Source organism: Oryctolagus cuniculus, chromosome 21 (genome assembly GCF_964237555.1).
Source record: "Oryctolagus cuniculus chromosome 21, mOryCun1.1, whole genome shotgun sequence".
Lineage (NCBI taxonomy): Eukaryota > Metazoa > Chordata > Mammalia > Lagomorpha > Leporidae > Oryctolagus > Oryctolagus cuniculus.
In genome coordinates, this window is record NC_091452.1 from 24538818 (window position 1) to 24565368 (window position 26551).

Here is a 26551-nt window from a genome sequence, read left to right on the forward strand (position 1 = left end):
GGCGGGGCCGCCGGCCGGGGAGATGGGAGGAGACCGCCCCACGCCGTACGTGAACCGGCTACGGACTCTCTCGCGAGAATTTAGAAAACGCCGCGCCTGCGCACTGCCACCGACCTGAGTGGCGGCGGCGGCGGCGGGTCTGCCGGTGGGTGTTTGAGAGGCTGCAGGTAGTGTGGTGGCCGCCGCGGCCCCCGCCGGAACTCGCCACCATGAGTAGCACGTTAGCAAAGATCGCGGAGATCGAAGCTGAGGTAAGGGGCGCAGCGGGCGTTTCCTGCCGAGTCTGAGCATCCCTCCTTCGACGGCTTCGCTCCTGCCTGCTCCGCCGTCGGCTGCTTCGGGGACCGGGCCCCTCCGCTTCCCGCCTCCCCTCCCTCGGGGCCCGCGTTCCCTTCCCCGACTCCTGGTCCCGAGCCCGCTTATGTGGGGCCCGCGTTTGCTGACTGCTCTTAGCCCTAAGGCCCGCGTTCAGGCGGTCCTCGCCGCCTTGTGCCGGTGTGCGCGGACCCCGTCTGACCCGGGTCACCGCCTGCTCCCCTTGCCCCTTGGGCTATCAGGGGTCCGTGCCCCCCTCCCGGAGTCTGGTTCCCCTCCCTTTTCTCTGAGCGACACCGAATTCCTGTCCCGTGCCCCAGCCCCGACCTGATGGCCTAATTCAGCGTCCCCCGCACCCCACCCCCCGTCCCGCGCTCGCTCCGCGCGCCCCCGCGATCTCCTTTTCCACGGTGCTGCCTGCGGGCGGGGCGTCCGGGAGTAAATTGGCTTGGTTCGGTAGGAGTTGCTTCCACCTGCGCAGTGTGGGAGTCAGCGGCCACCGGCGTTCAGAATGGTGACCCTGGGTCAGGTGGGGGCCTTCCAGGTACAAGCAGTAGGAGAGTAGCCAGCAGACAGCTGACGACCCTGATCTTGTCGCTTCTCCTTGGGCCTCAGTTGTTGGCTCTGTAATAGGGAAATGAGCTGGATAATGGGGAAAATGGATTTTTCTTTTTTACCTTTTTAAAGGTTGAAAATGGACACAGTGACATTAGTAGGACCTGGATATGTGTGTGTGTGTGTGTGTGTGTGTGTGTGTTGGTGGGGGTGGGGAGAGTCACCCTCAGAGCTGAAAATGTGACCCTGTGGGAGCTACTTTGGTTTATAGCTGTGATTCATCCCTTGCAGATGGCTCGGACTCAGAAGAACAAGGCCACAGCGCACCACCTAGGGCTGCTGAAGGCGCGCCTGGCCAAGCTCCGCAGAGAGCTCATTACTCCGAAGGGCGGAGGCGGCGGCGGCCCGGGAGAAGGTTTGTGTTGCTCCCCGCTGTATTTTGGGTTATGATTTCTTGGAAAATAATACAGGCGTGTGATTTAAAAATAACACTTTTTGCTACCCACGTGGACTTGTCTTTTCGAAGCTTGAATTTCTGACTCGATTTTATTGTGCTGGTTTCTTAGGAAGTGAATAGGGCCTAAGTGAACCGTGGTTTTAGCTACTTATATTATACAGACGTAAGTAGATTTACAGTAGCCTATGGAAGCACCAACATTTTGTACCGTCTGCAAGATCAGAAATGAGGAAATTGACGTAAAGGGAAAACAAGCTAGCAATCAGGTGTTGAGAGAGAGATTAGGACCCAAAGGAGTAGCATGAGGTCTGGGTACTCTCTGTAGAGAGTGGGCACGCCTCCCAGGGTTTACAAGACAAGAGAACCCTCTATTTTTGTTTATTTATTTTTATGTGAGAAGCAGGGAGACAAAAGAACGCCCATACACTGGCTCACTCCCATAATGGCCAGGAGTGGGCCAGGTTAATGCTGCAAGCCAGGAACTCAACCCAGGTATCCTGTGTCTGAATCCCATTACTCGGGCCTGACGGCTGCCTCCCAGCATCTGCACAGACAGGAGCGAGGCTGGGCATTGAAACCAAAGCACTCTGCGTGGGTTTCCTCACTGCCAGGCCAAAGACCTGAAAAGCCCTCCCCGTCTCTGTCAAGTACGGCACTGAGTTTTGTGATTTGCTGTGGGGAAAAGTTTGTGTGCTTGAGGCCTGCTTTATAGGGAAGCGACAAATGTTTGAGAAATACGGCCTGGAGGGGCAGGCAGTGACGATGTGAGAGACGTTTTCATGAGTCTTAACATACCTGAGGATAACTCTTCTCTTTCTGACATTTATTGATGTTTTAGGTTTTGATGTGGCCAAAACAGGCGATGCTCGGATCGGGTTTGTGGGTTTTCCATCTGTGGGGAAGTCAACGCTGCTCAGTAACCTGGCAGGGGTGTATTCCGAGGTGGCAGCCTATGAGTTCACCACTCTCACCACTGTGCCTGGTGTCATCAGATACAAGGGTGCCAAGATCCAGGTGAGTCAGGCCTGCGGGCCAAGCAAGGGGAAAAGATGCCTTCTCCTGGTCATTGACAAAGCACTTGGTTGGGAGCTCACTGTGTGCCAGGCCTGATCTTTAATCTGCCAGGCTCTTCCTGTCTGGCAGGGCATCTAGAGCAGCAGCTAAGTGAGAGAATCCAGTGGGACAGGGCCTGTGAAATGCGGAGGCAGAAGGGACTACCTTGTCACTTGAGAATGCGGGAGAAGGCGTGGGAACACAGCAGGCTTCCTACAGAAAGTGACACTGGAGGTGGGTCTTGCCGTTAGAGTGGACTCACCAGGCAGAGAGGGAGCGGTGCACTTCCTTCCGGGAGCGGTAATAGTGGATAACGTGCGGTGGTGCAGCTAAGGTGCGGGGCCGGAGTGGCGGCAGCTGAATCTGGACAGGTAGCTGGGGGCTGGCTTGTGAAAGGCCCTGCACACCTGCTGAGGAAATGAAATTTCATCTTGCAGAAAGCCAGGAACCACCAGAAACTTTCTAATAAGTAAGTAAGAGGATCAGGCCCTTTCAAAAAGGTCTTGTCTGCGAGGCTTAATAAAGTCGGTGTCCTAATGGTGTCCTAAAATGTTCTTAGATAGAAGGTACACTTGGGTTTCCCATGTGAGGGATCGCCCTAGATAGGAGATGGTATATGTAAAATATAGTGGAACATTTTTTTAAAAAGATTTATTTATTTATTTGAAAGGCAAAGTTACAGAGAGGCAGAGAGAGACAGAGAGATCTTCCATCCACTGGTTTACTCCCCAAATGACTGCAATAGCTGGAGCTGGGCTGATCCTAAGCCAGGAGCTTCTTCCAGGTCTCCCACACGGGTGCAGGGGCTCAAGGACTTGGGCCACCTTCTGCTGCTTTTCTGAGCCATAGCAGAGAGCTGGATTGGAAGTGGAGCAGCTGTACTCTAACCTGTGCCCAACCATATGGGATGCTGGCACTGGAGGTGGTAGTTTTATCCACTAGGCCACAGCGCCGGGCACAGTGGGACATTCTTGTTGCTTGCACAGTTAAGGGTACAGTTTGGAATCTATCTGTATTTGAGATTTCCAAACTCTTGATTTCACAGCACTCTTGGTGTCTCAGTAATTATTTTATGATAACTTTTTTGTAATTTTTTTTGTGATGCCTCTACCCCAAAAAGCCCCTAGTGGTTCAGGTTATTAAGTCCAAACAAGTTAATAAAGTATGTTCTTACAGACACACAGTTACTTGCTGATTGGATATATGCACCTGTTGAATGCCACAGAATTCCTCAACTTGAGAATCAGATTGGATATTGCCACATTTATTTATTTTTCTAGATTGAATTTTGCTGGTATTTATTGTTTTTCTCATAGCAACTGCTGATCCATCCAGCTTCTGAGAGATTTGGGTCTGATGTAATCCAAAGCCACACAGTGGGGTCTGATGTGAAATTGTGAGGTGCTGGAGCTGGGGGTTACTTTGGTTCCTGGTAGAAATCAAGAATTGCAGTGTTTCTCTTGAAAATTTAGTGTCTGTAGTGCCCCAGAGTGCCTCGGCACGTGGTTTGGGAACCGCTGATATAAGCATTTGTGTTTCTCCTTGCTGGCGTAGGAAAGGCCCTGTGTCCTGGTGCTGTTCCCGATGGCCTTTCTCCCTGCTGGGGAGGTGTCCCTACAGACACTGTGTTGGCGTGCATATTCCTTTCTGGGTTCCCATGCCCAAACCTGTACAACGTGAATGAGGAAGCATGGCGGTGTCTGGATCAGGGCTTGATGCTCGTTGGTTTCAGAGCCTTGTTGGTAGTCACAGCTTTGGCCGCACAGAGAGTAGCTTCTGAGTATATCAGAATAAAAAGCTGTGTGACTCCTCTCTTTCCGTGTTTATCCTTAAGCTCTTCATTCATTTCAGTACCTCCTGACCTTTTGGGGTTCTCCCTCCCTTATCTTCCCGATGCTCGCTTTGCCGCTGTGCCTTCTGCCTCTGTTCTTCCTCCGCCACCGACTCTCCAGAAACCGGGTTCATGTAAGCCTACTAGTAGTAAGATGACTATCCTGAGAGTGTTTCTGTAAAGCCTGTTTTGTGCAGACAGTTCATTATCTGTGACTTGGGGGAGTGTATAGAATCAGAACCACTGAATAAGATCTATAAGGAAGGAGGTTTTTTAATTCTTTTTTTTTTATACGAAAGGTCTTTAATGATAAAGGGGCGTAAAAATGGAATGGTATTCCTTGAGGTAATAAAGTACTCTGTAAGTGTTCAAGTAATGGCTCAGCCACTGTGTCCCATAGATGCAAAAAAAAAAGATGTATCACATAGGCAGATATAGGCCTGCAGAGTGGGTGTACAGTGCTTTGAAAATTATAGGGCTTACGTTTCAACTTGCCTGGGTCCCTTAACTCCTGTTGTGCTATGCGTGGTTGATGTGCACGTTAAATTACCTGCTTCACCTAAGGCATTTGAGTTGGAAGTCCTTTAACTTTCAGTTCTTAAAATGTTATAGCTGCCGGCGCCGCGACTCACTAGGCTAATCCTCCGCCTTGTGGCGCTGGCACACCGGGTTCTAATCCCGGTCGGGGTGCCGGATTCTGTCCCGGTTGCCCCTCTTCCAGGCCAGCTCTCTGCTGTGGCCAGGGAGTGCAGTGGAGGATGGCCCAAGTACTTGGGCCCTGCACCCCATGGGAGACCAGGATAAGTACCTGGCTCCTGCCATCGGATCAGCACGGTGCGCTGGCCGCAGCGCACCGGCCGTGGCGGCCATTGGAGGGTAAACCAACGGCAAAAGGAAGACCTTTCTCTCTGTCTGTCTCTCTCACTGTCCACTCTGCCTGCCAAAAAAAAAAAAAAAAAAAAGTCAATGAAACAAAAATAAACTAAAAAAAAAGTTATAGCTCCATGATTTAAAGAAATATATATATGTATTTTAAGATTTACCTATCTGAAAGGCAACACTTGGGAGAGAGGATGAGAGAGACATAGGCATCTTCCATCTGTTCTTTTTTTTTTTTTACAGGCAGAGTGGACAGGGAGAGAGAGAGACAGAGAGAAAGGTCTTCCTTTGCTGTTGGTTCACCCTCCAATGGCTGCTGCGGCCCGCGCACCACGCTGATCTGATGGCAGGAGCCAGGTACTTATCCTGGTCTCCCATGGGGTGCAGGGCCCAAGCACTTGGGCCATCCTCCACTGCACTCCCTGGCCGCAGCAGAGAGCTGGCCTGGAAGAGGGGCAACCGGGACAGAATCCGGCGCCCCGACCGGGACTAGAACCCGGTGTGCCAGCGCCGCAAAGCGGAGGATTAGCCTAGTGAGCCGCGGCGCCGGACCCATCTGTTCTTTTACCCCCCCAAATGGCTGCATTGATCAGGGCTGGGCCAGGCCAAAGCCAGGGACCTGGAATTCCTTCTGGGTACCAGGGGCCCAAGCACTTGAGGCATCTTCTGCTGCTTTCCAGGCACATTAGCAGAGAACTGGATTGAATATAGAGCAGCTGTGACTTGAACTGGCACTTGTGAGATACCATATTTGCAGGTGGTGGCTTAACTCGCTGTGCTGGCCCTGAAGAACAACTTTTTTTTTTTTTTTTTTAATAAGGGAGAGTTAGAGAGTTAGATAGAGAGGGAGAAAGACAAAGATCTTCTACCCACTGATTTACTCCTCAAAAGGCCACAAAGGCTGGAGCTGTGCCGGACCAAAGTCAGGAGCCAGGGAGCGTCTTCCATGTCTCCCACATGGGTGCAGGAGCCCAAGCACTTGAGCCACCCTCTGTTGCTTTCCCAGGTATTTTAGCAGGGCGCTGGATCAGAAGTGGAGCAGCTGGGACTTGAACCAGTGCGCATATGGGGTGCCAGCATTGCAGGCAGCTGCTTTACCTGCTACACCACAATGCCAACCTCAAGAAAAACTTTTAAATATCTTAGTTGATTGCATTATGAGATTCATGCATATAAAGTATTTGCCTTTTTTTTTTTTTTTTTAAAGTGTTTGAGAAAAAGACACAGCTCCCAACTCCTGGTTCATTTCCCAAATGCCCACAGTGGCAAGGATTGGACCAGGTTGAGACAGGAACTCAATTCAGGTTTCCCACATGGGTGTCAGGAATCTAAATACCTGACCCACTAACCTGCTGCTTCCTAGGGTCAGCATTAGCAGGAATCAGGAGCCAGAGATGGGACTCGAACCCAGGAACACTGATACATGGAATGCAGGCGTCCCAGCTGGCATCTTAACTGCTAGGTCAAACACCTGTTCCTGTCGGCTGTTCATAAAAAATATTTATTTATTTTCATTTTATTTGTAAGACTGGGCAAGACAGGCAGAGAGCTTCCATCTGCTGGTTCAACTCCCCAAATGTCCAGGACATCTAGGGCTGGGCCAGGCCAAAGTCAGGAACCCAGAACTCAGTACAGATGTCCCATGTGGGTGGCAAGGACCCAAATCCTTAATTCATCACCTGCCTCCCAGGGTACATACATATTTTCAAGAAGCTAGGTTGGAAGTGGAGTAGCTGGGATTGAACCAGGCATTTGGTGTGGTGTGTAGGAGTCCGAAGCAGTGATTTAACTGCTGTGTCACATGCCTGGGTATTTTTATTCAAAGAAATGTAATTGCCACAATTAAATAGTTCAGTGAACTTTTTAAATCTTCCTTTTTCAACAAAAGCTAAATTTTAGTTACTTGTGTAAGAGGCCTTGATCCTGTTGCTCCACTATTTAGCTTCCCTGTTAATTAATTAACTAATTAGAAAGGCAAAGTAACAGAGAAAGAGAGAGGTCTTTCACTCCCTAAATGCCCACAACATCCAGAGCTGGGCCAGGAGCCAGGAATACATCTGGATCTCCCAGGTGGGTAGCAGGAACCATTCGGGCCATCATCTGCTACCTCCCTTGTGCATTAGCAGAAAGCTAGGTGAGAAGTGGAGGCGGGACTCCATCCCAGGTGCTTTGATACAAGGTGTGGTATCCCAGGTGGTGGCTTAACCTGTTGTGCCACAACGCCAGCCCCTAGCTGCTATACTTAGAAAGTCTTTGCTTTTTCCCCCTCAGTATATGAATCTCTTTCACATAATCTTTTATTTGATGTTATATATTCCAATTTCAACACTTTCAGATTATTCAGATGGATTTTTAAGTTCTTGGTAATGTTGGGCTAAATATATAATAAAGCTTTTTGCTGATGGTGTGTGTATATTTTTATTTTCATAAGCAGAAAGATTGAGTCGGTTGTAGAAGTGGATTCCAGAATCACTGAGAGCTGAGCAGATTCTAGATCCACTGACCCTGACATTTTCATTTCTTCAAACTGTATTGAAGTGTAATTCCCACACAATAAAGCACACGTCTTTGAAGTGCTTATTTTGATAAGTGTTGAGATGTATATACACTGGTGAAATATCACAGTCAATGTTGTAAACACACACAGTTGTAAATGGAAAATATTTTTATTTATACTGACTATGCACAGATTCTTTTTTTCCTTGTCATTCTCTGAGCAGTACAGTGTAATAGCTATTTATAGGGCACTTGCATTATATAGGTATTTTAAATAATCTGCAGATAATTTAAAGTCTGTAGGAGGACATGCATAGGTTATATGCAAATAGCTTTGCCATTTTATCTGTTGATTTTGTTACTGACAGAATTCTGGAACCAATTCTGTTACAGATACGGAGGCCCTGTTGCAGTCCTGGCTGTTCCACCCTATCCAGCTCTGTGCTAATGGCCTAGGAAAGATGGCCCAAGTACTTGGGTCCCTACACCTGAGTGGGAAACCCTTCCATTGCCAAAGAATCCTCTCTGTGATTTTGGTCACTGTAGATTAGATTACATGTAAATATAAGTATACTTTGTTTTTGGCTAGTTTCTTTCATTCAGCGTAATTATTTTGAGAAATTCATTATTAAAATGTTTATTGATTGCCATTTTGTTGGAAAGGCAGAGGGGTGGACAGCCAGATGGACAAAGAGCTTTAATTTGCTGGCCTACTCAAATGCCCACAACGGGGTGGGGCCAGGCTGAAGCCAGCAGCCCCTACTCTGTCTCAGTGTCCCATGTGGGTAGCAGGGACCTGAGTACCTAGGACACTGCCTACTGATTCCTGTTATACTTCAGAGAAAGCCAGATTGGAAGCAGAGTAGCCAGGACTTGAACCAGGCACCCTCGTGTGGGTGTAACCTTGGGTGGCCTCCTAATGGGTGACTTAATGCCTGTGGCAAATGCCTCCCCCCAAAATCTTTCTTATTTTAGAGGAAGAGAGAGACAGCGTCTGGATCAATTGCATCAGATCCAAATCTTTAGAAAGCTGAATTTTTCTGGGTCTCCCATGCGGGTGCAGGGGCCCAAGGACTTGGGCCATCTTCTACTGCTTTCCCAGGCCATAGCAGAGAGCTGGATCGGGAGTGGAACAGCCAGGACTTGAACCGGTGCCCATATGGGATGCCGGCACTGCAGGCGGCTGCTTTACCTGCTACGACTCAGTGCCAGCACCCCCTCCCTTATTTAAAGATTTATTTGTGCTTGCCTGATTAAGAATTACTGCAGAAATTTTTGTGAGTTGGAGATTTGCAGAGGTCTCTGTGTCACATGTCAATGTCAATCCAGCTTTTACTTGTAGGAATTTGTGTGGAAGCTCAATCTTAAATATGGAGGAACACTGAATGATGCTCATTTAGAATAATGGATTTTGCCCCCCAAAAATGGGTTATAATCTTATTTGATTTAATATGACTGTGAGTAAGCCCCTTAATCTCCAAACTTGAGTTAATTTCCTTATCTTACGGGATTTTTAGGCATTTTAAACTAGGTAATGTATATAACAAAGCCTATAGCTGCCATCCAGTAGATGCTTGCTAAAAGTACTATCCACCCCTTGATTTATAAATTGGGTTTGAGTCTCGTAAGTTTGGATAGCGGAGGAGAAAGCGTCTTGTTTGATCTGTTCACATTTATGCATGGTGTTCCCTGTCCTTCCCTTGCAGCTCCTGGATCTCCCAGGCATCATTGAAGGTGCCAAGGATGGGAAAGGTCGAGGCCGTCAAGTCATTGCAGGTGAGTGGTCCGGGGGGTCCAGGGCCGCCATCTTGCTACAGCTCCTTTAGTCTCCCGGGCTTGGAGACTGTGCTGCGGCGAAGGGCATCGTGTCACCTGACTTCTCACCAGAAGAGTGGCAGACCTTGAAGGGACCCCAGCGATGGAGCAGCCCTCCACCTGAGGAGACACTGGGGCAGGGAAGTGAAGGGCTTTGCTGGAGTGCTGCACTGCTGGTGGCAGATGGAGAACTAGAAGTTGGGTTTCCTGACTGTAGCCTGAGATTTTCTTCTGTTCTTTTCTCTTGTATTTCCTACTTCTTGGGGGTTATTTCTGTGTTCTGTGGAATCACATTCTTTGGTAACTCCCTAGAGAAGGGGAATAATGATACAGAAAACTTCTTTCTGTCTTTTCATGTTTGAAAGTACTTTTATTCTACCCTTATCCTGAATTATTAATTCTGCTATTTATAGGATTGTGGAAGTCACCTGTCTCTCCTCTCCTATGCTCTCCTCTCCTCCGTCCTTGAAATGTTTGTGTCTCTCATGATGGCAGTGCTGCTTCCTGGTCTCTTGCCTGGTCTTCAGGATCCCTAAGTGTGGACTGCCCCAGGGTCTAGCCTTGGGGATGCTTTTCTGTCTGCTCAGCCTTAGTTATCTCCCCGAGAGCCTTGGCCTTAGTGCCTGGCTCTGTTCTGATGAATTTGAAGTGTATGCCAGTCCTTTACCGACTTGTGGACCTCAGACCAACTGCCAGCCTCCCTCCACTTGGATGTCCAGTTAGGAGTTTCAGACCTGATGTGTGGATCTGAAATGTTGATTCCCATCCTCAGCTTCTTCGCTTACTTTTTGCCGTTTCAGTGAGAGACAATTGCATCTTTGAGTTCTTTTAGGGCAGATACTTTTTCTGTCATCATCCACATCTAATACATTGGAGATATAAGTAAAATCAAGCCACTCCTTTTTCTTTTTTTGTCCTTGAGAGCAGATGTTGAGTTAATAGTTTGCAGTTCATGGCACATTTTCATGGATCTGTGTAAGACACTCTTATTTTGCTTATTCACATATTTTGTCTCTATACCTCTTATTCTTCACAGACCATACTGATGTGTTTAATGTATGTTTTGTGTAGATATTCTTACAAAAGATATTCTATTTGTATTTTTAATTTATCTAAATGTTATTGTTTTCTCGTTTTTTTTCATTAACATGTAATTGTTGCTTTAAACATCTTCCTAGTACTCCATGGTGTGCACCTACCATATTTTACCTATCCATTTTTTGTAGTTAGGGTTATCTAGTTTGCTGTTACTATCACAACTAATGCTATGTATCAACTTCATGTTTGTTCCTTTAAGAACTGTATGGAGGCTGACACTGTGGCATAGCAGGTTAAGCCATGGCCTGCAGTGCCAACATCCCGTGTGGGTGCCAGTTCAAGTTCCGGCTGCTCCACTTCCATTCCAGCACCCTGCTAATGCCCCTGGGAAAGCAACGGAGGATGTCCCACGTCCTTGGGCCCCCGTACCCATGGAAGAAGCTCCTGGCCCCTGGCTTTGGCCTGGCCCAGTGCTGGTCGTTGTGGCCATTTGAGGAGTGAGCCAGCAGATGGAAGATTTCTGTCTCTGTCTCTCCCCTCTGTAACTCTGCCTATCGAATAAATAAATAAATTTTAAAAAACTGTGAGAAAATTTCTTGGACATTCATGAGCAGAATCGCTAAGACACATGCAGGCTTCAGCTGGGGAAGTGGTTTTGGAAGATGCTTCATATGCCTGCTCTGGGTCATGTTCCACCAGCAGTTCATGCAGATGCCTGTTTCTTAGCTCTGTCAGCACTCACCAGGTTTTGCTGCTGTAATGCATGTAAAGTGGCAGCTCATCATTTTCATTGCATTTTTTTTAAAGACTTATTTGTTTATTTGAAAGGCAGAGTTACAGAGAGGCAGAGAGAGAGAGAGAAGTCTTCCATGAAATGGCTGCAATGGCTGGAGCTCGGCTGATCAGGAGCCAGGAGCTTCTTCCAGGTCTGCCATGTGGTTGCAGGGGCCCAAGGACTTGGGCCATCTTCTACTGCTTTCCCAGACCACAGCAGAGAGCTGGATTGGAAGTGGAGCAGCCAGGACTCGAACCGGCTCTCATAAGGGATGCTGGCATTGCAGGCGGCAGCTTTACCCACTATGCTACATACCGGCCCCTCACTAATGATTTTTGAGCATTGATTATATAGTTACTAGTTTGGAGTTTTCTGGAAATTTTCATACCTTTTATCCGTTTTTTTATTGTGATTATTGCCTCTCTCTTTTTAAATATTTATTTGGGGCTGACAGTGCAGTGTGGTGGGTTAAGCCTCCTCCTGCAGCGCCAGCATCCCATGTGGGCACCAGTTCCAGTCCTAGCTGCTCTGCTTCCAATCCAGCTTCCTGCTGATGTGCCTTTAGGCAGTAGAGGATGGCCTAAATGCTTGGGCCCCTGCACCTACGTGAGAGACTCAGAAGAAGCTCTTGGCTTTAGCCTGGCCCAGCCCTGGGTGTTATGACCGTTTGGGGAGTAAGCCAGCAGATGGAAAATCAACCTCTCTCTCTCTCTCTCTCACTCACTGCCTTTCAAATAAAATAAATCTTTAAAAAATAAAATAAAAAATTTAAAAATTTATTTTATTTGAAAGGCAGAATTAGAAGAAGAAGAAGAAATCTTCCGTCCTCTGCTTTACTCCCAAAATGGTTGCAAGACCAGGGCTGGAGCAGGCCAGAGTCAGCAGCCAGGAACTTTATCCAGGTCTCTCACATGGGTGGCAGGGGCTCCAGTGCTTGGGCCATCTGCTGCTTGCCCAGGAGCGTTAGCAAGGAGCTGGATCAGAAGTACAGCAGCTGGAACTTGAACTGGTGTCCACATGGGGTGCCCTTGTTGTAGGAGGCAGCTTAATCCTCTATGCCATGACGCCGGCCTTTATCTTTTAAAAAAAAAAAAAAAAAAAGGAAAAGAAAGTTATTTTTTCGAGGCAGAGAGAGGGAGAATGACTGAGCTCCCATACAGTGCTGGTTCCCTCCCCAGATGCACACAAAGCCAAGAGCCAGGAATGTGATCCATGTCTCCCATGTGGATGGCAGGAACCCAGTTACTTGAGTCACCTGCTGCCTCCCAGGATTTCCATTAGCAGGGAGCTGGAGTTGGGAGTTGGGAGTGGAGCAGGGTATGGAACCCAGATATTCCAGTATGGGATGGGTGCATCCCATGTGGGTACCTGTTCCAGTCCCAGCTGTTCTACCCTATCCAGCTCTGTGCTAATGGCCTAGGAAAGATGGCCCAAGTACTTGGGTCCCTACACCTGAGTGAAGCTCTGGCTTCAGATTGGCCCAGCTCTGCCTGTTGTGACCAGGAAAGATCGATATCTCGACATCTCCCTCTTCCCCCACCCCATCTCTATCTCTGTCTCTGTCTCTATCTCTACCTTTCATATAAATAAATAAATCTTTAAGAAAAATTGTAGGTTTGTTGTCTGATGCAGTTGTCACTAGTCATATGTGACTAAAACTTAAATCAATTTTGAAAAGTTTAATTCTTCACTCATGTAAGTTATATTTTACATTATCAGCCACATGTGACTAGTGCTTGCCATTGTGGACAGCACAGATGTATAATATTTTTGTCAACTTCTGTTTGGTAGTGTTGCTCTGGATATTAATTTGTTGTCAGCTATAGACATTGCAGGTATCTTCTGATTTCTGCAGTGTGAACTTTGTTGGGTAGAAATTCTTAACCTTTGCATGGAGAATCTCTCTCTCTCCCTTTCTCATGCCCTGCCTTCAAGTAAATAAATCTTGTGTAAGAAAAGAATCTAATTTAACATTTTCCCTCTTGGTGTTTGTGCTTTGGAAGTTTTATTTAAGAAGAAATCTTCTTTCCTTAGGTTGCAGACATGGTGTGTTGTCCTTTTAGGTCCTTTATTTACCTAGGGACTACTCTTTTTTTTTAAAAAGAGAAAGACTTAATTTAATTGAGAGCCACAGAGAGGGAGAGATAGAGAGATCCTTCCATCAGCTGGTTCACTTCCCAAATGGCTGGAACTGCTGAGGCCGTGCAAGGCTGAGGCTGCGAGCCCAGAGCTATGTCTGAGTCTCACATGGGTGCAGGGGTCCAAGCACTTAGACCTCTTCCGCTGTTTTCCCAGGCGCATCAGCAGGGAGCTGGATTGGGAGTGGAGCCAGAGTGGTGCTCATGTGGGATGCCAGTGTTGCAGCTTAACCCACTGTACCATGTTGCTCACTCCTGAATTGTTTAATGGGTCTTGTTTGTTGATCGCTCAAATGTCTGGTGATCCTTAGTTATCTGCCTTATATAAGAATGCAGAACTTGGGATCAGGGTTGCGGCATTGTGGGTTAGCCAGCATCCCATTTGAGTACTGGTTTGAGTCTTGGCTGCTCCACTTCTGATCCAACTCTGCTAATGTGCTTGGGAAAGCAGTGGAGGATGACCCAAGTGCTTGGGTTCCTTCCCCACTGTGGGAGACCTGGAAGAAGCTCCTGGCTTTGGCCTGGGTCAGCCAGTCCTGGCTGTTGGGGCCATCTGGGGAGTGAACCAATGGATGGAAGATTATCTCTCAGTATCTCTGTCTAACTCTGCCTTCCAAATAAAATTAAATAAATCTTAAAAAAAAAAAAAAAGGACCTACAAAATTGATGAGATGTTTTCAGCTGGGTTTTTGAGTAATGAGTTTTATCATAGGTCATTGTGCAATATGTTAGCTTTTTTGGAGGGTGAATTTTGTGTGCCGATAACAGCAGGTTTTTAATCTGTGGCTACTCCATGACTCCAGAGAAAAACGCTTTATTAAATGTTCTGCTTAAAGGGAAAGGAAGCTGTTTCTGTGGGGAGTGTAGACTTTAGCAGACTCCTGCTTTGAGGTCCGCCCGTCCATTTTTGTGCTATTCTTGGTGTAAGCCCGAGCCGGGTCCCAGTGGCCGTTTTCCCCTGGATCCTGGTTCTCTTGAGGACAAGATTCAGTGCCCACCAGGGCCACATCACCACTTATTTCACCATTCTGTTTTAATTTTGGTATCCTACTTCATGCATTGTCTGTGCTGGGTATACTGTTTTTATGTTATCATTAAGACCTGGTAGCAGAGGAGGATATATGTTCAGTAGGTGTGTGGATTATTGGTTTTCCTTAATAAAAAAAGTCTAGAAGTTTTAATCAGACACACATTCCTGACAAAGTGCTGCTAATTTTTGTGGGCTTTAGTTTTCTGTAAGCATGAAAGTGTATAATAAAACACAGAGAACACTAAAATTTTTATACTGAAATTGAGTTTTTACAGTGAGTGGTTTATTCTTAATGAGAAAAATTTTAATATTAGAACAAAATTTTAATATTAGAACAACTGTGTAGTAACTCAGAGAGAGTCTTTAAGTATTATATATATAGTGATATATATATATATAGTATTATTATATATAGAGTCTTTGATTTAAGTATTATTCCTTAGTCCAATTAAATGCCAACCAGACAGAAAATGTTTGGTACCTTAGGCAAAGGTTTTTTAGGTAGTACACTAAAATCATGAACTGCAAAAGAAACCATGAATAATTTTCATATTATCAGAATTCAGATGTTCCTCTATACAAGACAGTTAAATTGAAGAAGCAGGGGCCGGCGCCATGGCTCATTTGATTAATCCTCCGCCTGTGGTGCCTGCATCCCATATGGGCGCCAGGTTCTAGTCCCGGTTGCTCCTCTTCCAGTCCAGCTCTCTGCTGTGGCCCGGGAGGGCAGTGGAGGATGGCCCAAGTGCTTGGGCCCTGCACCCGCATGGGAGACCAGGAGGAAGCACCTGGCTCCTGGCTTTGGACTGGCGCAGCGCCGGCCGTAGTGGCCATTTGGGGAGTGAACCAACGGAAGGAAGACCTTTCTCTCTGTCTGTCTCTCTCTTCATTGTCTATAACTCTACCTGTCAAATTAAAAAAAAAAAATGAAGAAGCAAACCTCAAACTGGGAGAAAATATTAGCTATGTATATTTGACAATGGATTTGATTTCATAATATATAAATAATTTTTAAAAAGGTTTATTTATTTATTTGAAAGGCAGAATTAGAGAGTGAGATCGTCCATCTGCTGCTTCATTCCTCAGATGAATGGAACTCCATCTGGGTCTCCCATGTGCTTGGCAGGGGCCATCTTCTGTGGCAGGCACATTAGCAGGGAGCTGGATTGGAAGTGGAGCAGCTGGGACTCAAACCTGCCCCACAGGCAGCAACTTAATCTCATGTGACACAATGCTGGCCCCCAGAATATATGAAGAATTCTTATTAGTTCACTATAAGGTAGCCCAATTAAAAAATGGCTAAAGGGACTGGCATTGTGGCGTAACAGGTAAAGCTGCTGTCTGCAGCACTGGCATCCCATATGGGCAGCAGTGAGAGTCTCAGCTGCTCTGCTTCCAGTCCAGCTCCCTGTTAACACGCCTGGGAAAGCAACAGAGCATGGCCCAAAGTAGTTGGGCCCCTGTACCCACGTGGGGGAACTGGAAGAAGTTCCTGGCTTTGGCCTGGCTCAGCCCTGTGTGTGTGGCCATTTTGGGAGTGAACTAGTGGATGGAAGATTTTCTGTCTTTCTTTTTCTCTCTCTACTTTGAATTTCAAATAAATACATCTTGGGGGGAAAAAAAAAGGCAAGAAATGAATGGCCAAGAGGCACCTGAAAAGGTGGCTCAGCGTTGTTGGTCATCAGGGAAATGCAGCCACAATGGGATGTCGTCATATACTCATTAGAATGGCTAAAACTAAAAAAGCATGGCAACGCCCAAATGTTGGGGAAGATATGGAGCAGCTGGAATTCTCATACACTGCTTGATCGAGTTATCAGATAGTGCAAACATTTGAATAAATAATCTATTTGCCATGTGACCCAACAGTTCCACTGGCGTTTGCCCAAGGGAAATGAAAAACAGTACATCCACAGAAAGACTTGTACATGAATGTTTGTAGATGAACAAATGGATGGATAAGCAAACCATGATATAATCTGTATGACAGAGTGCTGGTCTGTTATAAGAAGAGATCGATTACTGATCTGTGTGCAGCATGTTTAAATGGAGAAACCACTATGCTAAAATAAACACAGGCACAGAAGACTACTTTTTTTATTTATTTCAAAAATGTATGTATTTGCAAGGCAGAGAGACACAGCTCCCATCTGTTAGTTCACTCCCCATGTGCCACAGCCAGTGGACGAGGTTGGGATTGAGGCCAGGACTGGGGAGTACATTTCAGGTCTTGCAGGTGGATGGTTGGAGCCCAGTTGTGTTCATTGCTGCCTCCCGTTGAGCTCCTGACTCCAGGCTTTGTCCTGGCCAAGCCCTGGCTGTTGTAGGAATGAATCAGCAGATATCTCTGTCTGTCTCTGTCTCTGCCTTTCCAATTAAATTAATAAATACAAATTTAAAAGTGCATGTATATAGATAAAATACCATTTTTAAGGAATATTTGTTAATTACAGCTTTATTGAGCTCAGTTTGAAAATGTGTGTGTATTCTTTTTATTCTTCAGTGGCTAGAACCTGTAACTTGATCCTTATTGTTCTGGATGTCCTGAAACCCTTGGGACATAAGAAGATCATTGAAAATGAGCTGGAAGGCTTTGGCATTCGTTTGAACAGCAAACCTCCCAACATTGGCTTTAAGAAGAAGGACAAAGGAGGCATTAATCTCACGGCTACTGTAAGTCGGGAAAGTGATATTGGGGCAGGCTGTTGCTGAAGGATGTACATTGAGGTACACCAACATTGATTCTTGAGTGTATCCTGGCTTTTCCCTGAACTGGTTGAGATAACCAATGACTTTATAATGACCGACAGTGACTTAAGATTTGGATAGGAGTCGGTCTCAAGTTCTCAGGTTTTCCTTTGCAACTTCATTCCCTCTTTTGGATTATCTATTTGGGACGGTACAGGAATGTGGACCGATTTTATGCTTGTATGCAACAGATGATTGCCAATATTCTTTGTTTTCATTCATTTAACACAAAGTGGTAGAACAGCTACCTTGGACCAAACGTTGTTGTAGGCTCTGGGCAGTGGGAGGAATGGGTATGGAAAAGAAGAGAGACTAAAACTGTTGTCCTTACATTCTAATTGGGTAACACAGCAAACCAAAATGAAAAAGATACAGTGTACTGGATAATGATGAATCTGTAAACTGAAGTCGGAGAAAAGGGGAATAGAGAGTACTGATGGGGACTTCTGGGAATGTCTTGACTGAGGTGAGGTCAAGAGCTGAACTGGAAGGATGTGGGGTGGAGTGTTTCACGTAGAAACCTGTGGAGCACACCTTTGCATGGTTGAGGGTTAGCAGAATGAGCAGGTTAGGAGAAGAGTAAATATCAGGGCCTTAAATGCTTTAACTTGCGGGAGGTTTGTTAACTATTGTTTGGGTTCTGATCTATGTAAATATGATTTGACTTCGTTTTAAGTGGAATCTTTCTGGCTATTGTGTTGAGAATAGACTGGACTGGGTTAAGAGGACAATCAGAGAAATGATTTAAGAGGTATCACACCATCTAATCAAGAAATGATGTCTTGGTAGACCAGGGTTGTAACAGTGGGAGAGATGAGAAGTAGTTGATAGGAATCACAGCTGGATTGGTTATGGGTTGTTTGTGGGGAGAGAGAGAGAGAGAGATGACGGCGAGTTTATTTTCTGAATTGGAAAAAGGAGCTCTTATTGTTGAATGGTAGAATTTTGGGTAGAATCGGCTTGCAGGGCATGAGAAGGTCAAGGTTTAGGGCTGGAGTTGTGATTTGGACGTCCAGGTTTCTGTCAGGGAGGTGAATGAGGAGTGATCGGGCTGGAAATGAGTTTGGTAGTTACCAGCCTTAAGGCCACAAGCCTGCTGAGATCACTGAGGAAGGGAGTGTAAATAGGAAAGAAAATGCGACTTCTCAGCAGAGGGAGAAGGAACACTGGGAGCGTTTGGAATCTTGGAATCCAAGCAAAGGAAGTGTTTCGATAGCAGGGGTGACCGTATCTGTCAAATGCTGTGTCTTAGGCTTAGAACTGAGGACTGAGGACTTCCTACTCAATTTAACATTCTAGGATCCAAGTGATAGGACGAGCAAAAGTTACAAAACATTTCTTCAAACATCCTGTCATAATACTTAAAATTGTGCATTCAAGACTTTGTGTATTTGTTTGCTAGGGCTGCCATAATAAAGTGCCATAGACTGGGTGGTTTAAGAGACATTTATGGCCAGCGCGGTGGCTCAGTAGGCTAATCCTGTGCCAGCGGCGCCAGCACCCCGGGTTCTAGTCCCGGTCGGGGCGCCGGATTCTGTCCCGGTTGCCCCTCTTCCAGTCCAGCTCTTTGCTGTGGCCCGGGAGTGCAGTGAAGGATGGCCCAAGTACTTGGGCCCTACACCCCATGGGTGACCAGGAGAATCACCTGGCTCCCTGCTTTGGATCAGCGTGGTGCGCCAGCCGCAGCATGGCAGCCATTGGAGGGTGAACCAAAGGTAAAGGAAGACCTTTCTCTCTGTCTCTCTCTCTCTGTCCACTCTGCCTGTGAAAAACAAAAAACAAAAACAAAAGACATTTATTTTTCATAGTTCTGGAGGTGCAGAGTCTGAGGTTGGGTGATGGATTGGTTCCTTCGGAGTGCTCTCCTTGGTTTGCAGATGGCAGTCTTCTGTGTCTTCACAGCCTTGCCTGTGTCTCTGTCCTGATCTTTTCTTATAAGGACACAGCTAATGACCCCACCCTAATGACTTCATTCTCATTTAATTTCCTTTTTCCAGATTTATCTCCAGACTTCTGAGATACTGAGATTAGGACTTCAACATAATGATACAATTCAACTCTTAACACATTCTTCAGAGTTGAGACAATTTAAACTTTTTATGTATTTCCTGCTAGAAGTCAGTTACTCTCACCCAGGGTAAAGAACTAGATTTTGGGTATGCAGCCACTTGTAGGTGCTGCCGTTCTGTGCTCTCTGATTAGTCATTGTCTGCCCTGCCCATTCAGTGCCCACAGAGCGAACTGGATGCGGAAACCGTGAAGAGCATTCTGGCTGAATACAAAATCCACAATGCGGATGTGACTCTGCGCAGCGATGCCACGGCTGATGACCTCATCGACGTGGTGGAAGGGAACAGGTGTGCACGGAGTGTGCGGTCTGTGCTCTTGTGAATTTGAAGCCTTGTGGTGGAAACAGTACTGGAGTATGAATCGATTCTGAACTGCAGTTGTGCTGCTATCAGTTTTGGGCTTGGGTATTTTAGAAGTAAAATGAGGGATTGGTCTTCATTTTCTTTTTTTTAATTTATTTGAAAGAGAGCGAGAGAGAGATTTTCCGTGTACTTGTTCATTCCCCAAATGGCCGTGACAGTCTGAAGCTGGAAACCAGGAGCTTCTTTTGGGTCTCCCACGTGGGTAGCAAGGGTCCAAGTACTTGTGCCGTCCTCCACTGCTTTCCCAGGCACGTTAGCAGAGAGCTGGATTGGAAATGGAGCAGCTGGGACTTGAACTGATGCCCGTATGGGATACCAGCATTGCAGACAGCAGCTTTACCTGTAACACCACAATGCTGGCCCCAGGTCTTGATTTTCTTTTCTTTTCTTTTCTTTTCTTTTCTTTTCTTTTCTTTTCTTTTCTTTTCTTTTCTTTTCTTTTCTTTCTTTCTTTCTTTCTTTTTTTTTTTTTTTTTTGACAGGCAGAGTGGATAGTGAGAGAGAGAGACAGAGAGAAAGGTCTTCCTTTTGCTGTTGGTTCACCCTCCAATGGCCGCCGCGGCCAGTGCACCACGCTGATCCGATGGCAGGAGCCAGGTACTTCTCCTGGTCTCCCATGGGGTGCAGGGCCCAAGCACTTGGGCCATCCTCCACTGCACTCCCTGGCCACAGCAGAGAGCTGGCCTGGAAGAGGGGCAACTGGGACAGAATCTGGTGCCCCGACCGGGACTAGAACCCGGTGTGCCGGCACTGCAAGGCGGAGGATTAGCCTAGTGAGCCGCAGTGCCGGCCACCAGGTCTTGATTTCTAACATGCTTCCTTTCTCTGAAGTGTTGAAATCTCACGTGCCGGGACACAAACAGCACCTGTACGGGATGCCAGTCCTGCAGGCGGAGGTTTACCCTACTTCACCACAGCGCTGGCTCCAATAAATAAATCTTCAAAAAAACAAAAACAAGAGTAGAGGATGACCCAAGTCTTTGGGCCCATGCACCCACATGGGAGACCTGGAAGAAGCTCCTGGCTCCTGGCTTTGGATCAGCGCAGCTCCAGCTGTTGCAGCCATTTGGGGAGTGAACCATCAGATGGAAGACCTCTCTCTCTCTCTCTCTCTGCCTCTGCCTCTCTGTAACTCTGCCTTTCAAATAAATAAAATAAATCTTAAAAAATAAGAATCAGGCTCAGACCAGTACTTCTGTATGGGGTGCTGGCATCAAGCAGCGGCTTAACTTGTCGCACAACAGCACGGGCCTCAGTTCACTCTCCTGATGACCACAGAAACCAAGTCTGGACCAGGCTGAAGCCAGGAGCCAGCCAGTCCATCCTAGACTCTGATGTGGGGCCCAGACGCTCGGACTGTCTCCCACTGCCTTCGAAGTGCACGAGCAGGAAGCTGGGTCTGAGAGCAGAGCAGTGTGGACTTAGGCAGTCACAAACCCCGTGGTGCGCAGTGTGAACAGGGCCTGCGTGAATTCTCAACTCAGACTCCACGGTTAACAGTTTCTACTCATTCTTTTTTAAAGCAGGGAGTTGTTGATTAAGTCCCGATTTGGGGCCTGAGGGAGGAGGTGCTGCTCATTAGACTCACAATTTTGTCAGCAACTGCAGGCTAATTCCCTCTTTCTTTTCTGCTTCATAGAGTTTATATCCCTTGTATCTATGTTTTAAACAAGATTGATCAGATCTCCATTGAGGAACTGGATATCATCTATAAGGTGCCTCACTGCGTGCCGATCTCTGCCCATCACCGCTGGAACTTCGATGACCTGTTGGAGAAGATCTGGGACTACCTGAAACTAGTGAGGATGTGAGTCCTTGTGCGTGGCTGCTGCTGCTGCGGGAGGGAGGCCAGACTGCCTTAGGAAGATCCCTCTGGAGCTCCTGCGCACGATCTCGCCGTGTTCTGTGACACACGGAAGTCGGCTTCGTCATCGCTAGGTCACATTGAGGGTGCTTTCTTCCCCAGGGGGGAGGTTATCCTGGTCCGACCTCGGGGTGCTGCGGGATTGGTTGGCATCCCACATGTGAAGCGTTCTAAGTAGGTGTAACCTCTGTCGCCCCCTCTCTCCTAGTTACACCAAGCCCAAGGGCCAGTTGCCGGATTACACGTCCCCGGTGGTGCTGCCGTACTCGAGGACCACGGTGGAGGATTTCTGCATGAAAATTCACAAGAATCTTATCAAGGAGTTTAAGTAGTAAGTAGCAAGGGCACGTGGGACCGCCTTTGCTTTGTGAGCCCCTGCCTTCACATGCAGTCTCAGGACCGCGTGAGGGCTCGGTGTGTCGGCGGACAGGGAGAGCTCCGGAGGTCAGCAGGGCGCTGCTGCCAAGGGGCTTTCATTTCCCTTCATTAATTCATCTTGGTGGCAAGCACAAAGATGGATTCTCCCTGCCAGGTTATCGTGGCCTCCACTGGGTACTGACTCCTCCTCTAAAACTTAGAATCCCTGTGATCTTTTCTTTTTCTTCTTCTTCTTATTGTTATTATTTTTGACAGGCAGAGTGGACAGTCAGAGAGAGAGAGAAAGGTCGTCCTTTTCTGTTGGTTCACCCCCCAATGGCCACTGCAGACAGCGCACCGCGCTGATCCACAGACAGGAGCCAGGTGCCTCTCCTGGTCTCCCATGGGGTGCAGGGCCCAAGCACTTGGGCCATCCTCCACTGCACTCCCGGGCCACAGCAGAGAGCTGGCCTGGAAGAGGGGCAACTGGGACAGAATCCGGTGCCCCGACCGGGACTCGAACCCGGTGTGCCGGCACCGCAGGCGGAGGATTAGCCTATTGAGCCATGGCGCCGGCTTGATCTTTTTTTTAAATTTTTTTTTTAAGATTTATTTTATTCATATGAAAGAGTTACAGAGAGAGAGGCCGAGCGAGAGACAGAGTGGTCTTCCATTCTGTTGGTTCACTCCCCAAATTACCACAATGGCCAGAGCTGAGATGATCTGGAGCTAGGAGCTTCTTCGGGGTCTCCCACGTGGGTGTAGGGTCCCAAGGACTTGGGCCATCTTCTACTGCTTTCCCAGACCATAGCAGAGAGCTGGATCAGAAGTGGAGCAGCTGGGACTTGAACTGGTGCCCATATGGGATGCTGGCGCTGCAGGCTGGGGCTTTAACCCGCTGTGCCTCAGCGCCAGCCCCTCCCTGTGATCTTTTTCTTTAACTTTTCACTACTGATAGCAGCTCAAAACTGTTTTAAAAGATTTATTTATTTGAAAGTCAGAGTTACACAGAGAGAGGAGAAGCAGAGAGAGAGGGAGGGAGAGAGAGGGAGGTCTTCCTTCTGATGGTTCACTCCTCAATTGGCCGCAACAGCTGGAATTGCGCCAATCCAAAGCCAGGAGCCAGGAGCTTCTTCCAGGTTTCACACGCGGGTGCAGGGGCCCAAGGTCTTGGGCCATCTTCTACTGCTTTCCCAGGCCATAGCAGAGAGCTGGATCGGAAGTGGAGCAGCCGGGTCTCGAACTGGCGCCCATACAGGGTGCCGGCACTTTAAGCCAGGGTATTAACCTGCTGCGCCAAAGCGCTGGCACTCAGCTCAATACTTTAAAAAAAATTTTTTTGAACTAATTTCAGGTTTACAGAAAAGGGGCAAACAGAAAAAAGCACAAAAAGAGTTTACTTTTACCCCTCACCCCACTTGTGACAATAGCAGCTTCCGTTACTGTGTACTCCAGATACCACGGGCCGGACGTAGACTTTGGCACTGCACCATTCACTGAATTACAAATCTTACTTGAAATGTACTGCTTCTCCTGCCAGTGTCTGTTTTATGTTCCAGGAACCTACATGGCATGGAATTGTTAGTTTTTCTTAGCCTTCCAGTGTTCTAGACCCCCAGTATTTCCTTAGATTTTCACTCTTTGATGACCTTGATGCTTTTATTTATCTTTTTATTGTTATTTTTAAGGATTTATTTAAAAGGCAGCAAGAGAGGGAGACAGATCTTCCACCTGTTGGTTCACTCCCCGGATGGACACAATGGCCAGGCCAAATCCCAGAGCCTGAAACTCCATCTGGGTCTCCCACATGGGTGCAGGGGCCCAAACACTTGGACCATTTTCTGCTGCTGTCCCAGGAGCATTAGCAGGGAGCTGGGTTGGAAGCAGAGCAGCTCAGACCTGCGCTCATAAGGGAGGCTGGTATTGCAGGTGGTGGCTTAACCTGCTGCACTACAACACCAGTCCCTGATCTTGGCTTTTTTTTTTTTTTTTTTAAAGATTTATTTATGTATTTGAAAGGCAGAGATAGAGATCTGCTGGTCCACTCCCCAAATGGCTTCCATGGCCAGAGCTGGGCCAAGGCTGAAGCCAGGAGCCAGGTGCCTCTTCCTGGTCTCCCATGCAGGTGCAGGGCCCAAGGACTTGGGCCATCCTCCACTGCCTTCCTGGGCCACAGCAGAGAGCTGGACTGGAAGAGGGGCAACCGGGACAGAATACAGCGCCCCGACCAGGACTAGAACCCAGGGTGTTGGAGCCACAGGCAGAGGATTAGTCAGTGAGCCATGGCGCTGGCCATTTCTTTCTCTTTTGAAGTTTAAAATTTATTTATTGGAATTCTCCTGTGAGTTAGAGCTGTCACTTGTCCCCTGTTTATTTAATCCATAATGTATATTGGTATGAACTCTTGGATTTTTGGTCTGTAGGCTGTCATCTAATATTTGTTGCTTTGGACATGAGCAACTCTTTTATCTTCTGTGTTGTGTTTTTTTTTTTTTTTTTTTTTTTTTTTTTTTTTTTAATTTGAAAGGCAGGGTTACAGCGATGGAGGGGGAGACAGTTTCTGTCTGCTAGCTTACTCTCTAACTGGCCACATTGGCCCAGGCTGTGCCAGGCTGAAGCCAGGAGCCTGGAACCGTCTCATGTAGTTGGCAGGGGCCTAGGTACTTGGGCCATCCTTGGCTGCTTTCCCAGGCTCATCAGCCGGAAGCTGGCTTGAACAATAGCAGTTTTGCTGGGACTCCAGCCAGCACTTCCATATACATTGCTGATGTTGCAAGTGGCAACTTAACCCACAGTCCCAGTTGTTGGCCCCTTGTGTTGCTATTGATAATTTTCGAAGACTTTACTATAGAAGTAGCATTGATACTTAAATGGTTTTTGCTGTGTTTTTACTTTCCAGAACAGCTGAACTGTTTACATTTGTAAAATGATCACTCTGTACTTAAATATGTTTGTTAGTGCATTTGAAAATTTTTGTTTGTTGGGGTCAGTGTTTTGAGTGCAGTGGGTCGAGCTGCTCTCTACTTCCAATTCCGTTCCCTGCTATTGTTCCTTGGGAGGCAGCAGATGATGGCCAAGTACTTGGACCCTGCCACCCTCATGAGAGACCTGGATGGACCTCTTGACTCTTGGCCTCAGCCTGGCTCAGTCCTGGCTGTTGCGGCCATTTGGGAGAAAACCAGTGGATGGAAGACCTCTCTGTCCCTCCCTGTCTCTCTGTAACTGTCTTTCAAATAAATAAACCTTTCAAACTTTTATTTGTATTAATTTATATCTATTACTGATATGTGTTTTTTTTAAAACGTGGTCTTTTCTTTGTTGATTTCTTACTGGACTATAAAATTTTAAAGAAGTTTTAGTGCAGTAACAATGTAACATAATATGGCCACTTTTTCTCTTTGCCCCTTGTTGCCTAGTCCTCAGTCTGTGGGAGGCAGTCAGTGTTATGTTCAGTAAATTCCCATCTCTCTCAGAGCACACTGTGCATTTTGGAGGCTTGTGGATATAAATTACCATCCTATAGTCCAAGAATCTGGATGGAGCCCATTCCAATTGACAGTTTTCTGATAGGGAAGGAAGGGTTTCATAGCGTGGCTGAGGAGGGAGACTTGAGTCTGGTCTGTACCCACTGATGGAAATTTTCTCCAACCCTCTGTAACTGACACTGTGTGACTGACAAGCCATCTCAATCTGATGTTTTGAGGGTATTTCTTAGTAATAAATCCATGCTTCGGGTTTACTGAATCTTTGAAATTTCCACCTCTTCTCTTGACGTTACGCACGTGCACTGTCCCTGACTTTAGGTTGGACTGAGGAGGCAGGTGAGCGCTGCCTGGTGTGCTGTCTGTGGCAGCCGCTGCCGTAGGGCTGTGGCTCTGCAGGGCTGGGGTGCTCGGTGAGAGCAGAGTGCGGCCCTCGGCAGACGGCGCAGAGCGGGGTTCGCGTTTCCGCTGACTGTCCTTTCTTCCTCCCATACAGCGCTCTGGTCTGGGGTCTCTCTGTGAAGCACAACCCTCAGAAAGTGGGTAAAGACCACACGCTGGAGGATGAGGACGTCATTCAGATTGTGAAGAAGTGAAACCTGCCCTTACCTGTCAGCCGAGACAGCCACGGCGGCTTTCGCCACGACCCAGCGCCGTCTCCCAGCTCCTGGCAGGGGCAGCCGCTGGATCAGGACTCGGGAGGGAGAGGAAGGCGCCCGAACAACTTGACCTGTCTTTTCCTGGTTCACCTTGTGTGTTGAGCTGCATAAAGGAATCCGGTAGGGCTGTCGGCTGCGTGCAGTTCATGTGTCAGCACCGGAATCTTGGGGCTGAGTTGAACGAGGAAGAGCGTGTGCAGTGAGGCCGATGCCAGAGGGATGCTTGGTAGCTTGCTCTGAATGTGAAATGGCTAGAGGCGTGACACACAACATCCTAGTTGATGTTTATCTTTATTTTTCTTAGATTTATTTATGAATTTATTTGAAAGAGTTAGAGGAAGAGACATCTTCTGTCTGCTGGCTTACCCCCCAGGTGGCTGCAACGGCCAGCACTGGGCCTGGCTGAAGCCAGGAGCTTCATTGGGGCAGGAGGTCTCCCATGTGGGTAGTAGGGACCCAAGCACTTGGGCCATCCTTTGCCACTTTCCCAGGCCATTAGCAGGGACGTGGATCGTAAGTGGAGTAGCCGGGACTCTAACCAGTACCCATACCGGATGCCAGTGTTGCAGGCAGCAGCTTTACCTGCGGTGCCACCCCTTCAGCCCCTTAGTTGATGCAGGTTACCTG

The 26551-nt window shown here is 47.4% G+C and overlaps 1 protein-coding gene across 1 annotated transcript; it reads left to right on the plus strand.

Moving 5' to 3' along the window:
- Positions 1-209: 209 nt before the first annotated feature.
- Positions 210-25861, plus strand: DRG1 (developmentally regulated GTP binding protein 1). Its single transcript, NM_001171352.1, has 9 exons — positions 210-251; positions 1162-1285; positions 2166-2341; positions 9293-9362; positions 16886-17055; positions 19357-19487; positions 21202-21369; positions 21635-21757; positions 25762-25861. The coding sequence occupies exons 1-9, from the start codon at positions 210-212 to the stop codon at positions 25859-25861; spliced, it is 1104 nt and encodes a 367-aa protein (NP_001164823.1).
- The last annotated feature ends 690 nt before the right edge of the window (positions 25862-26551 follow it).